The 21,323-nt window shown below is 39.5% G+C and overlaps 1 protein-coding gene across 10 annotated transcripts in view; it reads left to right on the top strand.

Moving 5' to 3' along the window:
- Positions 1-21,323, top strand: part of dab1a (DAB adaptor protein 1a) — a 213,589-nt gene that overhangs the window by 170,376 nt on the left and 21,890 nt on the right. For 5 of the 10 annotated variants that reach the window (XM_017456566.3, XM_017456565.3, XM_017456567.3 and 2 more), the window contains 8 exons: positions 6,532-6,663; positions 9,779-9,898; positions 10,284-10,322; positions 11,940-12,002; positions 14,418-14,471; positions 19,256-19,318; positions 20,385-20,447; positions 20,540-20,636. In XM_017456566.3, coding sequence (XP_017312055.1) covers positions 6,532-6,663; positions 9,779-9,898; positions 10,284-10,322; positions 11,940-12,002; positions 14,418-14,471; positions 19,256-19,318; positions 20,385-20,447; positions 20,540-20,636 — 631 coding nt within the window. The remainder of the gene's footprint in view (positions 1-6,531; positions 6,664-9,778; positions 9,899-10,283; positions 10,323-11,939; positions 12,003-14,417; positions 14,472-19,255; positions 19,319-20,384; positions 20,448-20,539; positions 20,637-21,323) is intronic. The other 5 variants (XM_047150823.2, XM_047150824.2, XM_017456569.3 and 2 more) reach the window with 4 other exon arrangements.

Below are 21,323 nucleotides of genomic sequence, written 5' to 3'. Positions count from 1 at the left end.
GGTCACAGGGAACCTGGAGCCTATCCCAGGGAGCATCGGGCACAAGGCGGGGTACACCCTGGACAGGGCAAAATCACATTCACACACCCATTCATACACTATGGACACTTTGGACATGTCAATCAGCCTACCATGCATGTTTTGGGGATGAACCCGGAGTACCCGGAGGAAGCCCCCGCAGCACGGGGAGAACATGCACACACAAGGCCGTGGTGGGAATCCAGCCCCCAACCCTGGAGGTGTGAGGCGAACGTGCTAACCTCTAAGCCACCATATGCCCATCCATGATGATATGTTCTTAAAATAAGCTAATTAATTTTTATTTGAAATCAGATTATGTGCAGTCCGACATTGGCTAATGGAGGCAATAGAATCCTGCATCAATTTCATTATTTCAGGCAAAAATTTTGAAAGTAATGAAAATCACATAATAATTGACAGTGTACACTAGAATCCCCAAGCATATTTGGTATGTCTGTCTCAGGGGAACCCTTAAAGGTTCTATATAGATCCATTTAGCAGAGGTTTTTCTCTTTCAGAGAAGGTTCCACATAGAACCTTTAGACAGCTAAGATGTCTTAAGCATTCCAGAAATGCATGGATGTCATGCAGTGGCACTTGATTCTCAGTACAAGCAGCAGGTTTGGAAGATAGCGCAAAACAAATGACATATTCTGTAAACATGAGCTAACAGATATCATGGATGGCTAGTGGGAAAAAGCATCCTTCACACCAAGAGATCAGGACTAATTATCCTCTAATGGTTTTCCATGGTTCCAATAGTTTGGCATTGTCTGCATGTAATCTTGGGTTCTCCTGAAGATGTGCCTTGGACAGTTGTACCACTTGAAAGCCCAGAAAATCAGTAAATGTGAGCTAAAATTGACCCCACAGTTTGGACTTTCCGTGGTAAGGACAATGTTCTGTCACCACACATAAACACGCACGTAAGAACACAGAAGAATGTGAAATTGGCTACTGATTAATTATGAACACAGTGGGCCAGGTGTGATAAAGCTACCCTTGTTACTGTATATAGAACATGACTTCCTTCTGGTTTGGCCAGTGCTCACAGTTATTTTGAGCTCAACGACAACCATTGGCCTTTTACTTGGATAAAGAGAATTAGAAGTGGATTAAAGAAAAGCTGGTGACATGGGGCACGCTTATTTGGGATGTTCTGACAGACCCGGCTTAATTCTGTCTTGTTGACAGGCAAAAGATAGTTATCAGTGTAGATTAAGGGATTTGTGGGCCTCTGTTCCCTGTGCTGCTTTAGGAAACTACATCCTGGGATGTAACCTGGGATCCTAGGTCTTCCAGCATTTCTCTTCTCTGGTTTTCAATGATGCCCATAATAACCCAGCCAGCATGAGCTGGAAGCAAGCATTTTTAATTCCTCTGGCCTAAACACTCTCAATAGAGTGGTAAAATGCACAGTTTATCACAAACCATTGGCCTCTGGATACGAAAGGACCCAATAAAACTTGGGTGAATTAGCATGCATTCGTATTCAGCTGCATTACTGTTTGTAAGTTAACTGTGTCTGTGTCTCTGTGTGTGTGTGTGTGTGTGTGTGTGTGTGTGTGTGTGTTTTTGTGCACTGTTTGTTTAATTAGCTGTGAATATGTGGGTTTTAGAGGCTTAGCTTTGGACAGCAGTCTCTCATTATCTCTTTAACAGCAGCATTCACCATCCATTTCTTCTCATTTTCCTCCAACTAAACAGCAAACCAACCCTGAGAGATAAGCTAATATACCACACAGGGGCACATACATAACACGTTCCCTGCCTTGGGCTCCTCCTAATAAGCTTGTGTTGTTTCCAGGTAATTATGTTGTATGCTAATGCTTAGTTGGAATCAGCAGTCTTTTTTTTTATTCATTGGAAGATACATTAAAGATCTACAGTTGCAGTCAAAATTATTCAACCCCCACTGCAAATCAGGTTTATTGTCAAAATTTACAGACTTGTACCTGTTTGCAATGAAGAAATCAAACAAACGCAATTGGAATTGTTCAACACAATGAATTCTTCAAGTGCTTTCCCCAAATTTAACTGAAAATGCAACTTGTGATTTCTCCAGTCTCAAAATTATTCAACCCTTTCATGGCAGGCATCTTTAGTACTTAGTAGAGCGCCCTTTTGCTGTTATGACCTGCTGCAAACGAGATGCACAGCCAGACACCAGCTTCTGGCAGCATTCCTGAGGTATCTTAGCCCATTCCTCATGAGCAATGGCCTCCAGTTCAGTAATATTGTTGGGTTTGCGTGCTGCTTCAAATCCCACTAGAGATATTCTATTTGGCTCATGTCAGGTGACTGTGATGGCCCTGTAGAATCTTCCAGGATTTCTTCTGCAATCAAGCCTTGGTGGAATTTGAGGTGTGCTTGGGATCATTGTCCTGTTGGAAGGTCCAATGATGACCAGGCTTCAGCTTCCTCACAAACGAAATGCAGTTTTCTCCTAGGATTTCCTGATACTTCAATGGATCCATCTCGCCTTCCACACGCTGAAGGTTTCTTGTGCCAGAGGATGCAAAGCAGCCCCAGAACATCACTGAGCCACCACCATACTTGACTGTGGACAGAGTGTTCTTTCTTCATTCTTCTTTCTCCAGACATACTGCTGATCCATAGTGCCAAAAAGTTCCAATTTTGTTTCATTGCTCCACAGAACAGAATCTCAAAACTTATGTGGCTTATGTATATGATTTTGAGAAGACTTTTCTTGTCCTTTTTGGTCAGTAATGGTGTACGTCTTGGAGTTCTGGCATGGAAAACTTCTGCGTTTAGTGCGTGCCTTACTGTGCTCACTGAAACCTCAGTGCCTGCTACTACTAAGACTTGCTGCAGGTCTTTTCAGTGACTCGAGGGTTTTTCACAACCTGCCTTCTCAGAAATCTGGTTGCAGCCGTTGATAGCTTCTTTTTTCTGCCCCGTCCAAGCATTTCATGTGTTCCAGTTCAAACACACCTGGTGCAAGTAATGAAGCCCTTGATTAGTTTCATCAGGTGTGCTTTGACAACACCTGTTTTGCATATTTGTGCTGTTTTGAGGGATTCTTTTCAGGAGGTTGAATAATTTGAAACTGGAGAAGTCATTATAAGTTGCATTTTCCATTGCATTTGGGGAAACCACTTGAACCATTCACTGAGTTGAACTATTTCACTTGCTTTTGTTTGATTTGTGCAAACAGCTGAAAGTCTGTAAATTTTGACAATAAACCTGATTTGCAATGGGGTTGAATAATTTTGATTGCAACTGTAAATAATATAAACAGACACCAATCAATCCTTTTGACACTTTCAGTCCTTCGGGTGGGTTTGGGATTTATTACATTCTTATGAAATAAAGTCATAGCTTTCATAATTTATCATTCCTTTTGTGTAATTCAAACGGTAATATAGATTGCAAATATAAGGTTTCAAATATAAGATATGTTTGCTTCTTTGAGGCAGATTCAGATAACTTTGAGGGATTCTAATCCACAGCAGAATACCATATCAGGACTATTAGCAACTTTTATGCTAAATTAAAAAAATAAATGGTATCAGCACTATTTATAATTTAGTGAGTTGTACTGTTAGGTTACATATGATATGTATGCATGGTTTTATGAATAAATGCAGGACTGCCAGGCCATCTGAGTCACACAGGTTGATGAGAACTGCCACTAGATGAGTGTGACAGAGCAGGGACTTTTTATAGGTTGCATCAATGGTTACATATGTAACCTTCTCTTTTGGTGGGCCTTTTAAAAAAAAAAGTCCTTTTCATCACTTCAGTTTGGAACAATCATACAGTTGGTTGCCATGGGCAGTCCACATTTGATCCACACTGTATAGTCTTCATTATTTCCGAATGCACCATAGCCTCTCTCACCTTTTATTACAAATTGTAGCAAAAAATCTTCAGCGAACAATTAAGAACAGTGTGGGCTGAAGGATATAGGATATCCATCAGCAGTGGACATCCATCCATCCATTTTCTGTACTGCTTATCCTACATAGGGTTGCAGGGCAATTTGGAGATGCCAGTCTGCCTTCAACGCATGTCTTTGGACTGGGGGAGGAAATTGGTGTACCTAGAGGAAACCCCCAAAGCATGGAAAGAGCATGAAAGCTCTGTGCACTCAGGGTGGAGATGGGAATCAGACCCCCAACCCTGGAGGTGCAGGAATCTACCCCATTCTAAAAAGGCTCCTAAAACTTGGATGCCATGCCAGCTCGAATGCACACTGTCATTAAAGCAAAAGGGGAACATAGCAAATACTAAGGGTGTTTTCACACCTAGTTTGTTTGAGCTCTCCAAACGCTCTCAGAGCAGTTCATCGTGTATGTGTGAACAAACCAAGTGATCTCAGACCCCCCTAAAAGGACCCAGAAGCGAACCGTACTCGGACCATCTCCAGAGGTTCGTTTGTGGTTTGATTTCTTTGTGATATGTGAAAGCAATGAGGTCCTGGTCCGCTTTGCGTTTCGTTTCGACATGTGTACCTGTAGGCTTGCCATACCTGCAGCCATGTTCCATCACTGCTGAAAACAACACAAAACTTTTCACCATGTCAGGTCACAGGGTTGAGTGGTAACTATCCTCAACAAATAAGAACGTAAAAGTGTTTCTTTTGTTTTCTCAAAAAATGAAGGAAAGAGGCTATAACAGAACAGCACTACAATGCCAGGTAAAAGTAAAAAAATACTACAGAAGTACATGAGCACCCTTGACAAAATGTGTCGAAGTGGAGAGTCCTGTCCCTTCTATGATGACTTGGATGAAATTTTGGGTGCAAGCTCGGGTCTGAGTACTTTTGAAGTTGTGGTGTGAACAAGAAAGGGTCTAAGATCACATCATTGCTGAAGAGGACCTAAAAAAGAACTGGGTTCTCTTTTGAGTCCACTATGTTTTGAACACCAAAAAGATTGAGCTCACTTTCGGCTGGTTCACTTTAAGTGAACTGGGTTTAGTTCTTTTAAAACGAACTATATGTGAAAACACCCTAAGGAACTCTGAAATTCATGTAAATATTTCAACACTCATGTTGTTGTCAATAATATAATTTGTAATGAAAATTATTGTATTAAATTATAAAAGAATGCAAAATAGAAGTATTTTCACTCTCTTGTGCTCTTTTTTTTTTTCATGCTCTCAGACTTTTGGACTCCACTATATATGATGAAGTTTATTGAAGCCAATTGTAATGCTGACCAAGGTTTTTTACATGCAAGACAGTTGCATGTAAAAATGCAATTCTACTTATAATAGTGTATCATTTAATTGATAAGTCCTGCATTACATGTTGCCATGCTGCTTTCTTGTGAGTGTACCTCTGCGTGTGTATGTATTTGTGTATGCACAATTTTGTAATAGGTCATTATAATTGGAAGTCGGCCGTCTACATTGGTATCACATCCTTGTATTACAAGCTCAAGGCAACATTCCGTTCCGTGAAATTGGTATAGGAAGGTTGCTGTTGAATGGCTTCACAAGTAATTAATCTTTCAAGGATTTTCTCTGCTTCCAATTTCAAACCACCCAGAAGGAAAGAAGGCACAGTTATTTGACGGGGAGATTTCACATCTAAGACTCAGAAAGTGCTTGAAAGATTAAAGCTGATGGTGAAGGGGGCTTTTGTCGCTTTGTATTACATTAATCCCTCAAAGACAAAATATTTTTGTATTGTGTAGCCATAGATTTTTGTGGATTTTTAGCCTGGCATTGGACATTTTCCATGTTTTACTTAGCTTGATATGCACCCACAAGCAGAAGGCAAGAACATTTGATTAAGCATGATGTTTTTACCACTTTTCCCATCCTACATTTTAGTTACTAGGTCTTACAAATGCTCCATGCTTCGCAGTTCTGTGGATACATGAAATCAAAGAAGACTTTCTTCTTTTTTTTTTTTTTTCATTTTCAACCAATCAACCTTTTATATTTTTGTCTCTTGAAAGAAGTCTCAGTTTGTTTAACATGTCAAGTACTGTGCCATGTGTTTAAGAGTAGAAAATAGCACCTTACAGTCAAATGAATCCCCATGAGATGACACAGACTGCAAAACCCTCAAATGAACTGTCAAGCTCTTGAAGTGAGGAGTAGAAATTATGCCGCTGATGTTATAATGAGCAGGAGATGAGTGGGTGGAGAGGAGATGATTGCCACTTGCAGTGGATGAGTTCAGTAGATGATTGCTGTATTGCTCCAGTAGGGATACAGGAGTTTAGCAGCGGGCTGGAGGAGCCTCCCTTATGAGCTCTCGACACTCTGTGCCAATTTTTAGAACTCTTCTCTTCTGTCACAATCCTAGATTTGAGCAGTTGTTTCCTGCAAGGCTCTTTCTATTGAAAAGGCTACATACTGGCATGCAACACTAATTCAGAGACACATTTATCAGGTTTATTGAAAATATCTTCTGCATATTTCTCAAGTACATTTCATCACTTCAAACTTCTTCTTCTCCATGATTAGCTAATGTTTAGTTCTGATATGTTCACCTAATTATATACATTTACTATGTACATTTTTTTTCAGGTTCTTCAGCACCACCATGCAGTTCATGAGATTTCCTACATTGCCAAGGATATCACGGACCACCGGGCCTTTGGCTATGTATGTGGGAAAGAGGGCAACCACCGATTTGTAGCCATCAAAACAGCTCAGTCTGTGAGTATGCATAATGATGTTCTCAGGATCATATATGCAACCCTTCTTTCTCCCAACAATGAGCTGAATTATAGCCAAAGTGTTCTGTTTTTATTTTGTCTGTCCATGTGTCTAAATGCCTTTTGACACACATCCCTATGCTTATGTTTTTGCAGAGGAGATTTGTGTGAGGTGTAGAAATGGAGATGATTGCATTGCAGTTCATTGCCTATTGTTCTCTGTGTAACTGTTGTTCCTGCTGCTTTCAGGTCATCCTGCAACTCTTTTCACCTTCCTTATCATTAGTCTGAGAGAGCGTTGTAAAATCTTTTGTGGTGTACCCATCCTGGGACAATTAGTTGTGCTTCTATGAAATTTCTACCGGCATATTGTCAAATCAATTGCAGCGACAGGGATGTTTATGGTCTTTGCTATGGCTTTGTAGCGTTTTCCATTTGAGTGTTGTTTAATAATGTTGTTGCTAAAAACATTAGGAAACATTAGGAATTCTTCTCAACTATCGTTTTACAATATTCAAATTGTAACATTTTATGTAACCTTTAGATATACACTGGAAATACAGTATATTCACAGTATATTCAATAACAAAAACAAAGCTGTCTGAATACCTTCCTGCACTGTATGAAAAGTCTGCAATGTCGGGCTGAAAGTTTTTATTAAACCTTTGCCCATCTGCTCATCTAATTTGGACACCTGCTTGCCAACTTCTCGCTCTCTCTCTCTCCCACTTTTTCTCTTTTACTGCACTGTATTGCTGATCTGCAGTGCTGCAGATCTATGCTGGATGATGCTATTGATTTCCTGTTCACAGTCAATGAGTACACTGCTTCTCCCATCCCATCCATTCCCTGCTTTCTCTGAACTGCAGGCGACCCTGTGTTGTATGACACAGATGGATATAGGCAGAACTCTTATTCACTGTATTTCTGTTCTTTCTGTGGTTGATGGCCAAATTCCCATTTGTTTGATTTCAGATTTGTCTCTGCGTCTTCCACCTCTCTATTCTCCACCAGTTTTACTTTCCCTCCTCTGGGGTTGTAACCTCTTCTGTTTATATGACTTACTTTCCCTGGTATTGGCCCTCTGCATTTCTAAAACCATGCTTTCCCCTCCCTCTCTTCTAAAGGTATTGCTGTTCTATTGCTGTTCACTTGTGAAAGCAGTAGAAATAAACCCAAAGGCAAATTCTAAGTGCAAGTATTCTCTGTACATTTGGGCATTTAGTGGGTTATTAGTGACATTTAGATTGGAGCAGGCAGGGGATGCATTTTTAATGATAACATGGAGCTTTGAAGTTAGCTACAAAGTGTGAGTTTGATCATATGTGGCTTTTTAAGATTCAAAGCACTTTGTACTGTCACCTCTAATCAGAGAGTATTTAGAGAGTAGCAGATGCATCAAACTCTTTAATCAAACTGAGGGGAAACATACTTACTCACTTCTTTAGAACTATGATAGTTGATAGCAGTTGATTTGAAGTCTGTCTGAAAATTCAGATGTAGTGGCACAATAGACACATTTATTTGCCCTAGAAAGACAACAGAATTAGTGTAGAATTCAGTAAAATCCTTGTGCATTACTTGTATTGGGTCATTCAAAGTGATTTGAGTGCCATGATTGGCTTCTTTTGGTTTGCTTGCTACCCCAGTAAACATGCTATCAATAGTCTTTTGAGACAGATTTGACATTTCCGTTACAATCTAGTACTTTACATTGTGATAAGTAACCAAGACACAGAACTATTTTCACAAGAAGAAGCCATCTGACTGCCAGCCACAGTTAATCGAAACCCTCAAAACTATGGTTACTCACAAACAAAACACTTTAATACATTTAGCAACGTTTGAAGACTTAATACCGTGAGCATTTTTTTCAATTCACTGTCTATACAGTATCTTGCTCCAAAAAGCTCATTGTTCAAGCTAAAAAAATGTGGTGTTGTGCATCCTCAAGAATGGAAATGCAAGTTCAGTAGCTCATAGATAAACCTGTCAGTGAATGAAATAGTCTTTTATTTGATTTTTCAAAAAGTCTTTCTATTTTTCATGAATAAAGGTTATATATGAAAACTAGTGAAACTCTGCCAGAAATGCAAAAGTGGCCAAATTCTATAGGAAAACTGTAGACTTGGCATCACTGGCTATACTTCTCCAAGCAACATGCAGGATACTAATTTACACCTGCTTTTCTGAGGCGACGAAAATTGCTTGCAAAAACTGACTCCCACTAATTGCCCGAAGTTTAGAACATTGATTTAGTGCTCTTCATCAGTACTTTCAAATTTTTTTTCAAGTACTTTTTTTTTTTTGTGTGCAGAATTCCCAATCTTCCCACAGAATGTGCCCTGATACCGCCTACAACAGGTCCAAATATTTTAGTACATGTGGACAATTGTGTCACACTATTCAAAAGTGTGTTTTGCCATTGGATACCTGTGTATACAAATGTGTATGAATGGAAGAGATAGTCAAGCAGATTCCAACCTTCAAGATTCAGCTAAATGGGTAAAAGTTAGCATGATACTCTCTGATCTATTGCTGTCTGAATATCTGAGACTAAGTTAACTACACACCGGCATTATATTGAGAAAACAACCAAACAAACAAAGCTAGCTTTAATAAATGTGCCTTTCCTAACTTAGTTAACTGGTTAGATTTAGGGCAACGGGATATGAACTTAATTAATTTCTTGACCAGTGTTGATGTTCTGTTTTTGTACAGCAAATCATGGAATTTATACAAATTGATAAATGTGGTGTAACATTCTGTAGGACAATTAGGACAGTAGTCAGATTCACACTTTTCCAGAAGCATCCACAAGCAACAACTACACCAGATAAACTGACTTGTTAATACACACATTACAAAGGCATGTGCAATACCCAGGTACCCCAACAGGCATTTAAAAGTTTGAGAAAAAAAAAAAAAAAGCCAAATATTTTAATTCATCCAAAAAATAATTTAATGATGCCACTGGTAGGTGAAGAACAAGTTGAAGGTTCCCTTCCATATTTATGAATCTGAAATATTGAATTAGAAGTATTGAATTGAAGGAACTAAATAAATCCAATTTTCTTTTCTGATCTTTTTCTCTCCATCTCTCACTCAATCCTCAGGCTGAGCCGGTGATCCTTGACCTTCGTGACCTTTTCCAGCTGATCTATGAGATCAAGCAGAGAGAAGAGATTGAGAAAAAGGCTCAGAAAGACAAGCAGTGTGAACAAGCAGTTTACCAGGTGCCATAAACAGAAACCCACCACACACACACACACACACACACACACACACAGAACACAAGTACATAAACCCACCCAGTCTTAAACTCAAATCCAGAACTGGATACAATTTATTGGAAAATAAGATTCACAAGGCAGCTTTCTTCTAAGCATTCCTTTCTTTCTGAGCTGGAAATCTGCATGCAGGAATTTTTTTTCTTCCAAATTTATGTTGTCTCAAATTCTCAAAATCTGTAAATTATTATGGACTACTGATGCTTAGCTTTTTGTCAATCATAATAATTATACTCTGCCCTCATTTCTCTCCTCCTCTTTCTTCCTCTCTTTGCTCACCCTCCTTCACCAATTGCTAATTTATTTTCCCTAATGGCAATCACTCCTAAAGACCATTCTGGAAGAAGATGTGGAGGATCCGGTGTACCAGGTAACGCTGCGTGTTAAATCGCTAATCGTACTGTTTGCTTAAATGTACCCTGTCAAATTAGTCTGCCTGCTGGTTTCCACACCTTAATATGCTTTTAATCTCTCTTGTATAAATAAATATCTTTCCTTCATTTTCCATTCTCTTTTCACACAGCCTGAATTAATAAGTCTTGTAATTTCATCATTGCGTGTGCATAAATCCATGGTGAATCATCCTTTTATTATTTATTTATTTATTTATTTTTTTGCTTTTGTCAATTTGATTGGGGTCTGTTGTGAGAATATTCAGGCATAACCCCAGCCCTGAAAGGTTTCCTAGCTCTTACTGAAAACAGACAGCTTTAACACGTATCATTCTGGGCTGTGCGTGTATGTGTGTGCGTGTGTGTGTGCTTCCGTTTGTATTGTTCGTTCGTTGAATAGAGGTTGGTTCGAGGTAGTCTGGGGGGGACAAAAAAAAACTTGGGTTAGGTATTCCCCTAACATAATGTGTTGGCACTGACGAAGTCATTGGGCTCCATTCATCTGTGACGTAGCCCTGAATGGCAAAAGCTGAAATTCTAGGCCAGTGACAGTAATTTGTTTAAGAAATAATACAAAATAACTTTAGACAAATCACCTATTAAGTGCGCAATAGCTTTCAGTACTAGAATCATCAGTTCTGATGCTAAGCGGGCATCCTACAAATTTGCAGCTTCCCACTGAGAAGTCTAGAAGTGGGAAGGGATTAGCCAATATCGGCAGCTATGTTTAGATTAGGAGTGAATTAAATCGTTGATACGTTATGAAATAAATGATAGAGACTGGGCTATTATCTAAAATGGCAGGGTATTTTCTGTGAGTTATAATGCTATATAAAGAGGCAGATATGCTATTAAGTAGAATGCTACATGCTGGTAATGCTATGGTGTCTCTGTATGGTTCCTGCATCACAGAGGAATATATCACAGAAGTGGGGCTGAATAGGTCTGCTGTCTGGCATGTATGAGCTCTGTGGCAATTTAGTGTGCTTATTTGCAACCTGGAGCCCAGCACCTAATTCCCCTAGAGGATTTCCCAACCCTTTGCTATGCGCAGGCCATGTGTCTGCATCACCATGCACTCACAAGTACAGCACGTGTATCATTAAAGATGCATGAATCCGGCCACAAAGAGGATCCTGCACTGTGATTTATTTCTGCTGAATGTGGGGGAATACACTGCATCATTCAAAAACAAAAATGTACAGCTATTGCTAGAGAATGACAATTTCAATTTCTCGACGAATAGATGAAGATCCCGTCTACTGTTTAGTTGTACCGACTAACCAGTGATTTGATTACAACCAGTAGATGTATACAATATACAACTATATATTTTATTATTCAGAGTATATTTTGCAGCATATTTTCTGAATATTTGGGTATATTTTTGTGGCGGGAAGCATGACCAAAGCATCATCCAGGATAAGACTATCCACCAGGGTTATGGGGATCAGAGCGCTTCACAAGGCCATGGTCGCTGTTTTTCCTTTATGATCATTCTGCTGCCTATTCTCTTTTTTTCTCTTTCCCTTCCCTCTCCTTCCTGTTCCTGTTTTCCTTCCCCTTCGATCTCGCCTTTGCTGCCGATGTTGTAGTACATTGTGTTTGAGGCGGGACACGAGTCCATCCGTGGCCAATCAGAGGAGAGCATTTATCAGGTACATTGCCACTCCCTATGTTCTACTACTATGTACAAATAGTCCGATGCTGTTGTGGAGATAAATTGTCAGAATTCGATCGAAATCTCATTGATCAGCTTCTAAAACTTCTTTTAGGAAAGAGTTTAGCCTCCATCAGAAACACTATAAATTATTTTGGAAAATTTGTCAAGGCCGTGGCATCATTAAACCATGACATCATGATTGTTCTTGGGACAGCACCATTAAATAAAATCTGTATAGTCTTTGAAGGAACAGCTACAGCACTTTTTTGTGTAGCTGCCAAACTCCCACCTGTGAATTAGACAGAACAGACAGAGTGCTATGCTACACTACGCTGAGCTAATTCACTGTGACAGCCATCTCGATGATTTACATTCTGTGCGTTTAGCACCAGGACCATGACAACAGCAGGTGTTCTCCCCTCAGGGTCCGATGTGTCTTGTCACCTGTGGCTTCAGTCAGAAACACGTGATTGAGACACCAGCAAATTCACTCAGGCTTAAAACAAACAAGGGCTGCTAGCCAACATGGCCGTTAATTGTTCTGAGAGTTTATCTAGAAGTGGTTCATTGACATCGACATTTACAGAGCTTCCACTTTTGTCAAATATTAAGACAGCAACGAGGGAATTGTCCAGGGCTGCCCATTACCTTTTAAATGAATTGCTACACTAAGCTCTTTACCAGACTGTAAAGCTCGGTTCTTGGCGTTGCATCGGCAGTCAGCATCAAAGAGACATCTGCACGCTGTCAGAAGCGTAGAAGCTGGAGCCTGATCACTCGCAGCACCCGACGCGCTAACACATCAACCAGGTCGAATTCAATCAGCGTGCACATCATGTCTTGTGTTTGCTGATTCTAAGACATTTGGGGAAAATTGTGTGCGTTGAAGATGCATTACAAGATGATGAGCGGAACCTTAGCCACCTTTTTCTAAACGTATAAAGTATTTTACGAGGCATTCATTTGTGATGGAGGCTAACCTTTAACTTAGAAAACACTGAAAGGTACATTATTTACTCATAATAAGTTGTATATAGTTTTAAACTAGGATTTCATTTTTTCCGAATTGAATTAGTCTGATGATGGCGAGCAAAATACTCTCTACTCAGCCCAGCTTTACTGTATGTCTAGACGTATTGATGGAAATCTCCACCCGGAAGCACATTAAATATGTTTCTATTGAAAAGTTTGTCCTGTGCTTAATGATTCAAGTGCTAATTTGTTAGTTGATGCTGCATTTTCATTAATTCTGCATCAAGTAAGCGGTTGTTTGCAGCTCTGACGTTAAAATGGGCCATTGCTTGTGTGGTTCATATGAGATTCTCAGGCATACAGTAAGTGAAAATAGTCATTGTTAGCTCCGAAAAACAAAGCAATAGCTTATTTCCTCAAGGAAGTTATGTTCAGCGTCAAATTTTTAGTCAATTCAATGTTGAAGCTTTGGAAGCTGATCTGTTTGAGCGAAGTGTTCAGATGAAGAGGACCGGCGAAAGGACTAAAGCGCTGCCACATGCCTCTTTAGGTAGACATGAAGGAAGGGATAAATCCCACTGGCAGTACTATCAGTGAGCAGGCAGTCAAATAGCATTGTGGGTAATGTAAGAAACCAATAACCATAGTGAAAATATACCATGATGAAAGAAAGAAAGCCAACTTGTTCATTAAAAACAAATCGTGTACACCACTGAAGATAGCATATTGATTACAAATATTGATATGCAAGTCATTCAGGGTGGATTTTCCTTTAAAGCAAGCTTCAGGGACGTCAGGTAGCCTTGACTGTAGCTTGATTTTCGCAGCAATATTGGTAAACTGACCTTCCAAGTCTGTGCTAAGATTTATTCTGCCGTGTGAGTAAGCAGCATGCATCTGTATCTCCTCCCGCTTTACTGATGAAAGACAGAAAGAGAGATTAATTGCTCCCATCTGCTTTTGATCTTTAAATGAAAGCGATGGCAGGAGAAAAAAAATAATCATTTCAAAATGAGAATGAAAACCCGCTGAGCTGCAATCAACCAGCCAGGCAGAGGAACATTAAGAACAATGGCAAATTAGAGAAGGGAAAAGAGCTGAAAAATAAAAAGGAAATGAAATAGCAACAGTGTGTGGGTGTGTACTGGTCAGTACGTTTGCCTGAGTGGAAGGAAAGGGAAAGTGGTCTTTCACAGCAACTGAAGGGCTTTAAGTTAGCATGGAATCCTAATACTTAAAGGCTCATATTAGGTAGTTTTTGCAAATATTAAATGTAGATGTGCAAATATTCACCTAAATAGAGAGTACAGTGTTAACACACACACATTTGTACACTACAAAAACATTCAATTGCACTTTTCAAGCCGGTTTCTGAAATGTAAAGTGATGTAACTTGTGCTGTGCTCGTGTGTTCGGCTGGACTCGCCGCCCACCCCAGGTCCCTACCAGCCAACAAAAGGAGGGAGTGTATGACGTCCCAAAGCGACATCCAGTGAGTGGAGCTGTGTGTGTGTGCGTGTGTGTGTGTGTGTGTGTGTGTGTGTGTGTGTGTGTGTGTGTGTGTGTGTGTGTGTTTGCCTGTCCACCTTCTCGCAAGCCTCTCAAATCTGCAGGCTTAAATCCAAGTGCAGTTTTGTAAGTTCATCATATTCCCTGCTTTATGGATAATTTTTGTGCATTTGTGTGTGTGTGTGTGTATATCTTGCATGTTGTGTGTCAGTGGCTGATTTTTCCAGTGTATGTCCTTGCTCTGTGCATCGTAATGAGAGGCTTGCCAGGGGTTTTTGTGCTTGGTGGGTTTGCATGCTGTGTGCTTGCTTTCACTCCATGTGTATGGCCAACTGACGGCATACTCAACGCCAAGCGTCAGAGACATCACGTTAATTCCACACCATGACCGTGTCACCACAAGAATCATGCACAAGCTAATCCAAATGAGCCTGGCTCTGTATTTTACATGCTGTTTGCTGACTGCCTGATAAGACAAGACAAGCATTCAAGGTCAAACTGCCATACTGTATACTTTCTATTCAGTTCTATAACTTTAGACGGGACCTGGTTAACCTCACTGTCTGATAAATTCATGCTTTGGTCATGATATGGCTATTATGTTTGCGGTTTAGATATGGCTGATACGTTCATACCAAGTGTTATTGCTGCTCTGTTTATTCAGTGCTAGCTTTTGTTCATTTCAGTACCCCTCTATTATGATATTTCTGTCATGCCAAGTCTTGTTTTTTTTTTTTTTTTTTTTTAGGTGAACATTAAGTTCAACCATTTTTTAACTGGCTAGTCAGAACTGTCCATTTCAGTTTTATGCTTTTCCTTAAATCCTCAGCGTCTTCTCTTAAACCTACTCCAGTGCTAGATTTTTTTTGTGAGTGTGTTATTCTGTCTCCTGTTTTCATCCTGTGCTCTGTTCTTTTTTTATTCATCCCACCTTACTTTCGGCTCCTTCCGTTCTCTCTTTTCTTTATCCACTCTCTGAGTCCTGACCTCCCAAGTGTGCATTGCAAGTCTCCTCCAAGCTGCCAAGCTCCTATCAAAACAATATCTCCTGTACTATGATAAAACCCACACCACCTCTCTGCCTCAGCCTTCCCTTTTCTTTTGCTATACTCTCTTTTTATGCACCATTTTACAGCTACGGCGCTCAAGTCCATCCTATGTGCATACTTGCATGATCAGTCATTGTGCCGGAGATTAGCCAGACAACGTTAATTAAGTCAATGCAAAGCACACACATGCGTATAATTAGCATCTCCTGCGAGACAGTTAATGGATAGGTGGTTTGTAGTGATGAAGATTGAGGAGTGTGCAAAAGGATTGTAGGGAAATTAAATGCATGAAAGAAGGCGATTGAAAGTATCAAGAGCTTTGTGCAGGATTAGGTTGCATCAGGATATGGCCCTGCATATGTTCCCTTACAGATTAGCTAACTAAAACCACTCAAAAAAACTCTGCTAACTGTTACCATGGAGACCATTTAACCCATATACACTCTTACATTGTGGAATTAGGTGGTATTTATCGTGGAACAACTTTATACAGGAGAGAAAGGTGCCATTTATATATATATATATATATATATATATATATATATATATATATATATATATATATATATATATATATAGAGAGAGAGAGAGAGAGAGAGAGAGAGAGAGAGAGAGAGAGCTTGCTTTATTACAAAAGTATATCCGTCCTCAACAGTTGGTAGTCTGTTCTCCATCATAAAGCTGCGCTATGTGGGTATGATATTATATCGATTGTACTTCTCTGTTGCATGAGTAGACTATACGCTTTTGATTGACACATGTCTTATCACTACAGTAGCCTATAGTTGCTAGTCATTTCTCTTGAGCTTTCCATGGTGATCCTTCAGGGAGTGTAAAAGACGAATCTCTTGACATCTTGACGAATCTCTTGACAATCTCTTGACACATCTGCTAATATTACTGTTGCCTGCCTGAGCTACTGGGTCCAGTAAACACTGATGAACCCGGCTCTGCGACCTTCAAAATTACACCAAGTGTTCACCATCGCCCAGGCAGGTAGTAAATACAATTCACACAAGATGTTATAGATGCTTGCTGTGCCTTTTTTTTTTTTTCTTTTTTTTTTTTCTTTTCTTTTGGGCAGATGTGCTCGAACCAGGGACCCCTGGGCTAAAAAAAAAATGAAAGTTAAAAAAGACAAACCTCCTTATGATCACAACAAAATGTTATTTTATACATACATACATACATATATATATATATATATATATATATATATATATATATATATATATATATATATATATATATATATATATATATATACACATAGTCCAACTACTGAGATACTTAATAATACTGGAGCAACTGGAACTTTTTTTTATCCCTAAAACTTCCACATATATCCCAAACCAGTTACACTGTATTAAAACACAGATTGAAGACATAACTAACAGTTGATGGTGGTAAATTGGTTTATCAATGGATGGCCATTGGATGAAAAAAAAAAGGCCTAAAAGAAAGTACAAGAGCATTATTACACAAAAACATTATTATACTGGCAAGATCAACTCTTGATGAAATATCATGAAGGTACCAGACGAACTACATCTGCTTATTGGGGTTGATATTTGGAGATCGTTTGAACCTTGACCAGGTTGAGTTTTGAATCTGGCTATAACTAACCTTAAAAACTACTTACTTTTACTCCTTTAGTAACGGCTTTATCCTGGTCAGGTGGCCTGGTCAACGTCCCAATAATTTCCTCCTGTCTAAAATGATGGCTGATAAACAATTCAGGCATTCTTCCATATGAATTAAGAAAATTAGAAAAATCTGTGACTGCAGATAAAGTTAATACCACTAATGCCATTAACATGACTGGTATAGAATTTGGTGCTTGCGGTGAGAATTCACGATGACTATACAATATGTGCAGTTAGTGTTATAGTGACAGAACCTTAACGGACATGGATGTCCATGAAAACAGTACATAATGGTGAATTCTTTCAAAACATTAAGGCTCGGAAATGCAACGTTTTACTATAGAATAGCTAGTATTTATTAGTATAGTATTTTATAGCTAGGGTTTATTAAAGAATGCTTTCATTTTCAATGTTATATGCAGTAGGGTCCAAAACTCTGAGACCACATTGAAAATCTGGGATTTTTTTTTACATTTAAAATTAGAAGTAAACAGAAGGTTCTAGAGTTTTTAAATCAAAGAAAGTAAATGTTCAAGATATTGAACATTTACTTTCAACATTTACCTTTACTTTGAATATAGAAAGTAAATGTTCGATATCTCGAATATTTAATATTTTACTTCCTTTGTTTTAAAAATTCCAAAATTTTTACTTCCAATTTAAAATATAAACTAATTTTTTTTATTATTATTTCCAATTTAAAATGTAAAAAAAAATTAGCATTAGTGGATTCTGCACTATTTCTGGGTCCCTATTTAAATGTAAGCAAATGTGTGATATTGCCCATATTAAGTGCTTTGTACATAAGGTCAGATTCTGCTCATGTCTAATCTCTTCTATTGAAGCACATGTTCAGACGACACTGGATGGATTTGATCTAAAATTGATCATAAGGATTTGCGCAAACTTCATGCCAGCTCAAGTGCACACTGTCATTAAAGCACAAAGTGGACGAACCAAATACTAAGAAACTCTGAGATTCATGTAAATATTCTACTCTTCGGTCAATAATATAATTTGTAATAAAACTTGTGTTCAATTCGAAAAGAGTGCAAAATGGAACCATTTTCACTAGTGCTCTCAGACGTCTTGGACTCCACTGTGGACTTTCTCTCTTTCACTTTCCCCCTTCTTTCAGCAATAGTAGGAGTGAAATGGCGGTTGGTGGCAGCAGGACGTCTCCCATTGCTTTTTCATTACAGTCAGCTCTTATCTCTCTCCAAGGTCGTTTTAATTAGCTACCGCTACTTGCCGTCTGTCCTTTCATGCTAAATGCTATGCGCTAACACGAAGAGGCCATTGGGCTAATGATCCTCTGGTAAAAACTTGCCAGTCTAGCCCTGTTTACCAATCTGGAGTCTGCTTCCTCATAACGTCTTTTATTTAACAGCATGAATGCATGAGTGTGTTTGATTGTGTATGCTTGCACTGTCAGTTCTGATGATATGAGTAAAATGGATTTGTGCCCCTCTACTCTGCACCTCTCTTTTCTTCTCTTGTCCTTCCATAAGTCGGAGGTATTTTATAGCGCTGCAGGATGTGAGATGATAGCAGATTGTTGTTCATGGTCCCCTGCTCTTCTCCAACTGGAGAAAGAGTATGCTCTTTAGGGAGGCCTTTACAGTACCAGCACATTACTTTCCCAATAAAGCCCTTCTGGCAGCTCTGCGGAAGAAAACCGAACTGTTTGCTTTTCCCCGGTGCCCCTGTGCTTACGGTTGACCTGGGGTTTAGTCTGAATGAAAATGAACATAACATTATTAGTAGCTATTCAGATATCCAAGGCCTGTTACATTCAGAGAGAAGTCAGGCTGGAGTGTGCAGAAACCATGTGTGAGGTAGTGAGCTAGAGGATGGGGCACAAAATCCTCCAAAAGGACCTATGACTTTTCTTACACAGGTAAAGTCCTGCCCATGCCGTTGTAATCTATAGCACCTTTTCAATTCACAACCTCATTCTATTGCATATGTTCACCTTCTCCCATGTGTGTGTGTGTATGACTATGTGTGAGTGTAAATGTTTTTCCATCTCATCATCTCATGTTCCACCTAACCCCATGCTGCTATTTCAGAATGAACATAATGGCCAGACCAAACTGCTGGATCTAGATGCTGATCTAGTGCTGTTTCCTCAGGTAAGGTACACAGTGGTAAACAAAATGAGTAAAAAACGCTCAGCTTCAGTGCCTCGACTTCTGTATGATGGATGGATCAGCCATGTTGTTTTGAAATGGCAAAGTTAAAGTGATCCATACACAACCCTTATTTACTCTATTGCCTCCCCGCTCTGTAAATGATATAAAGTGAATGTCACACTACCTGCCATAAGTGTTTAACGGCCCACTGTGTGTGTGTGTGTGTGTGTGTGTGTGCCTTGACGTGCCCTTGAAATGACCTGAAAGTCCAGCAGTAACCTAAATATGCCCTTTTTTCCCTACTGAATCAGACACCTGACCTTTCATTAGTGACCCCTTCTTGTTTCCTTTGAATATAACCCTCCTCAGGCCAAGATATTTCCATACCAACTAGCCAGTACAATAAAAAGAAATAAATGTCTCGGTGCCGTTCTCGGTATGTAGCCTCATGGGACACCTAGTGTGAGCTGAAAGGTCAAACACATCATATGTAGATGGTGTATGTGTGTGTATGTGTGTTCAGCTACTCTGCATGTGAGTTTGGACACCAATTTGTTCTCTTGCAAATCTGCACAGGCTGTAAATGCTCCAAGAAAGTCGTTCTGAAAGTGATATATTGTCATTTATCCCATCTTGTGCTTCTTGCAAGTTTCTGCTTATGTGTTGAAAATCTTCATATGAATAACTATAGGCGCTGTAAACTAATTCCAGACAAGTTGTGGTGTGAAACTTCACTAAAGTGGAATATCGGAATTTGTGTATTTGCAAAATATCTGATTACTTATAATGACTGGATTAGGCTAAATTGGTATACACTGTTATAGTTTATATAAGGATATTTATTTCCCGTGATCCTTGTGTCTGTACGTGGTGGGTATAAGTCATAACCTCATTTCATCTTCATCATATTCCATAATCCATACAACGTTCACACCCTGCTGATACTGGGCAACTATGTCTGCTCATGCCACCTGTTTACTCAGAGGTAGGTGTCAATCGTATGGAGGAACAAAGGGAGTCAGAAAATGAACAATGATTTTACTCATCTTTTCTCTCTTTACTACAGAATATCCACCAATTAGAGCTTTTTGGAGACATGTCCACTCCACCTGATATCACCTCTCCCTCAGTGAGTGCGCGCACACGCTCGCACACTGACACACAGTTTTCCGTGTTTATATCATTTGCATATGTACACGGTATGTTTGTGTTTGCTTTCAGACACCCGCCTCTCCGGCTAGCGCTCTCGACCCAACGCTGCTCCACCAGCCCCCCTCAGAACTGTTTGCTGCATTCAACCCTGCCTCTGTGCCCTCAGGTCAGTTTAACTATTTATGTGTGAGATGGAGAGAGTGACAGACTAAATGAAGTGTTCTCTCCTCTTGCTGTAGAATATGAATGCTCTCATTACTCGCCTGTATACTCGGTTGCTTAGCAAAAGCTTTACAAAGAGGACTGAATTAACTACATAGTGTAGCCCCAGCCCCAGTGTGTTTGTGTGAGATTGTGTCTGTGTATTGTCCCTCAGGTTAGTTTGTTTAGCGCGGTCATAAAGAACTAAGCATTGAACCGATGCTGACGGAGTTTTGTGGCTGTCCCTGGGTATGTCTATGTATCTGTGCGCGTTCACAAATCTCTAAGAACAAGAAGAATTAGGCACAAGAATATCTTAGTGCTCGCATATTCATGGGGAATAAGGCAGATTTCCATTCTCAGTTCTAGCACATATTCTTGGTTAGAAATATGATATGGCACATAGGGTGTGATATTCATGGTGTGTGGCACAGTTGCATTTTCCAACCCGCTTTCCAAAAATTGTGCTAATATTCATGCCTATCAAGATCCATGTCCAAATGGTGTTTTCCTGACTTCAAGCAAAGTCTTAAAGCGCACCTATTATGATTTGCAACATGCCTAATTTTGTTTTAAAGGTCTCGTACAATAGATTTACATGCATTCAAGGTCAAAAACACTTTAATGTGCTCATAATTTAAATTGCAGCATT

Source organism: Ictalurus punctatus, chromosome 25 (genome assembly GCF_001660625.3).
Source record: "Ictalurus punctatus breed USDA103 chromosome 25, Coco_2.0, whole genome shotgun sequence".
NCBI classification, from domain to species: domain Eukaryota; kingdom Metazoa; phylum Chordata; class Actinopteri; order Siluriformes; family Ictaluridae; genus Ictalurus; species Ictalurus punctatus.
The sequence above is the reverse complement of the archived record's forward strand: the minus strand, read 5'-3'. Positions and strand labels throughout refer to the sequence as shown.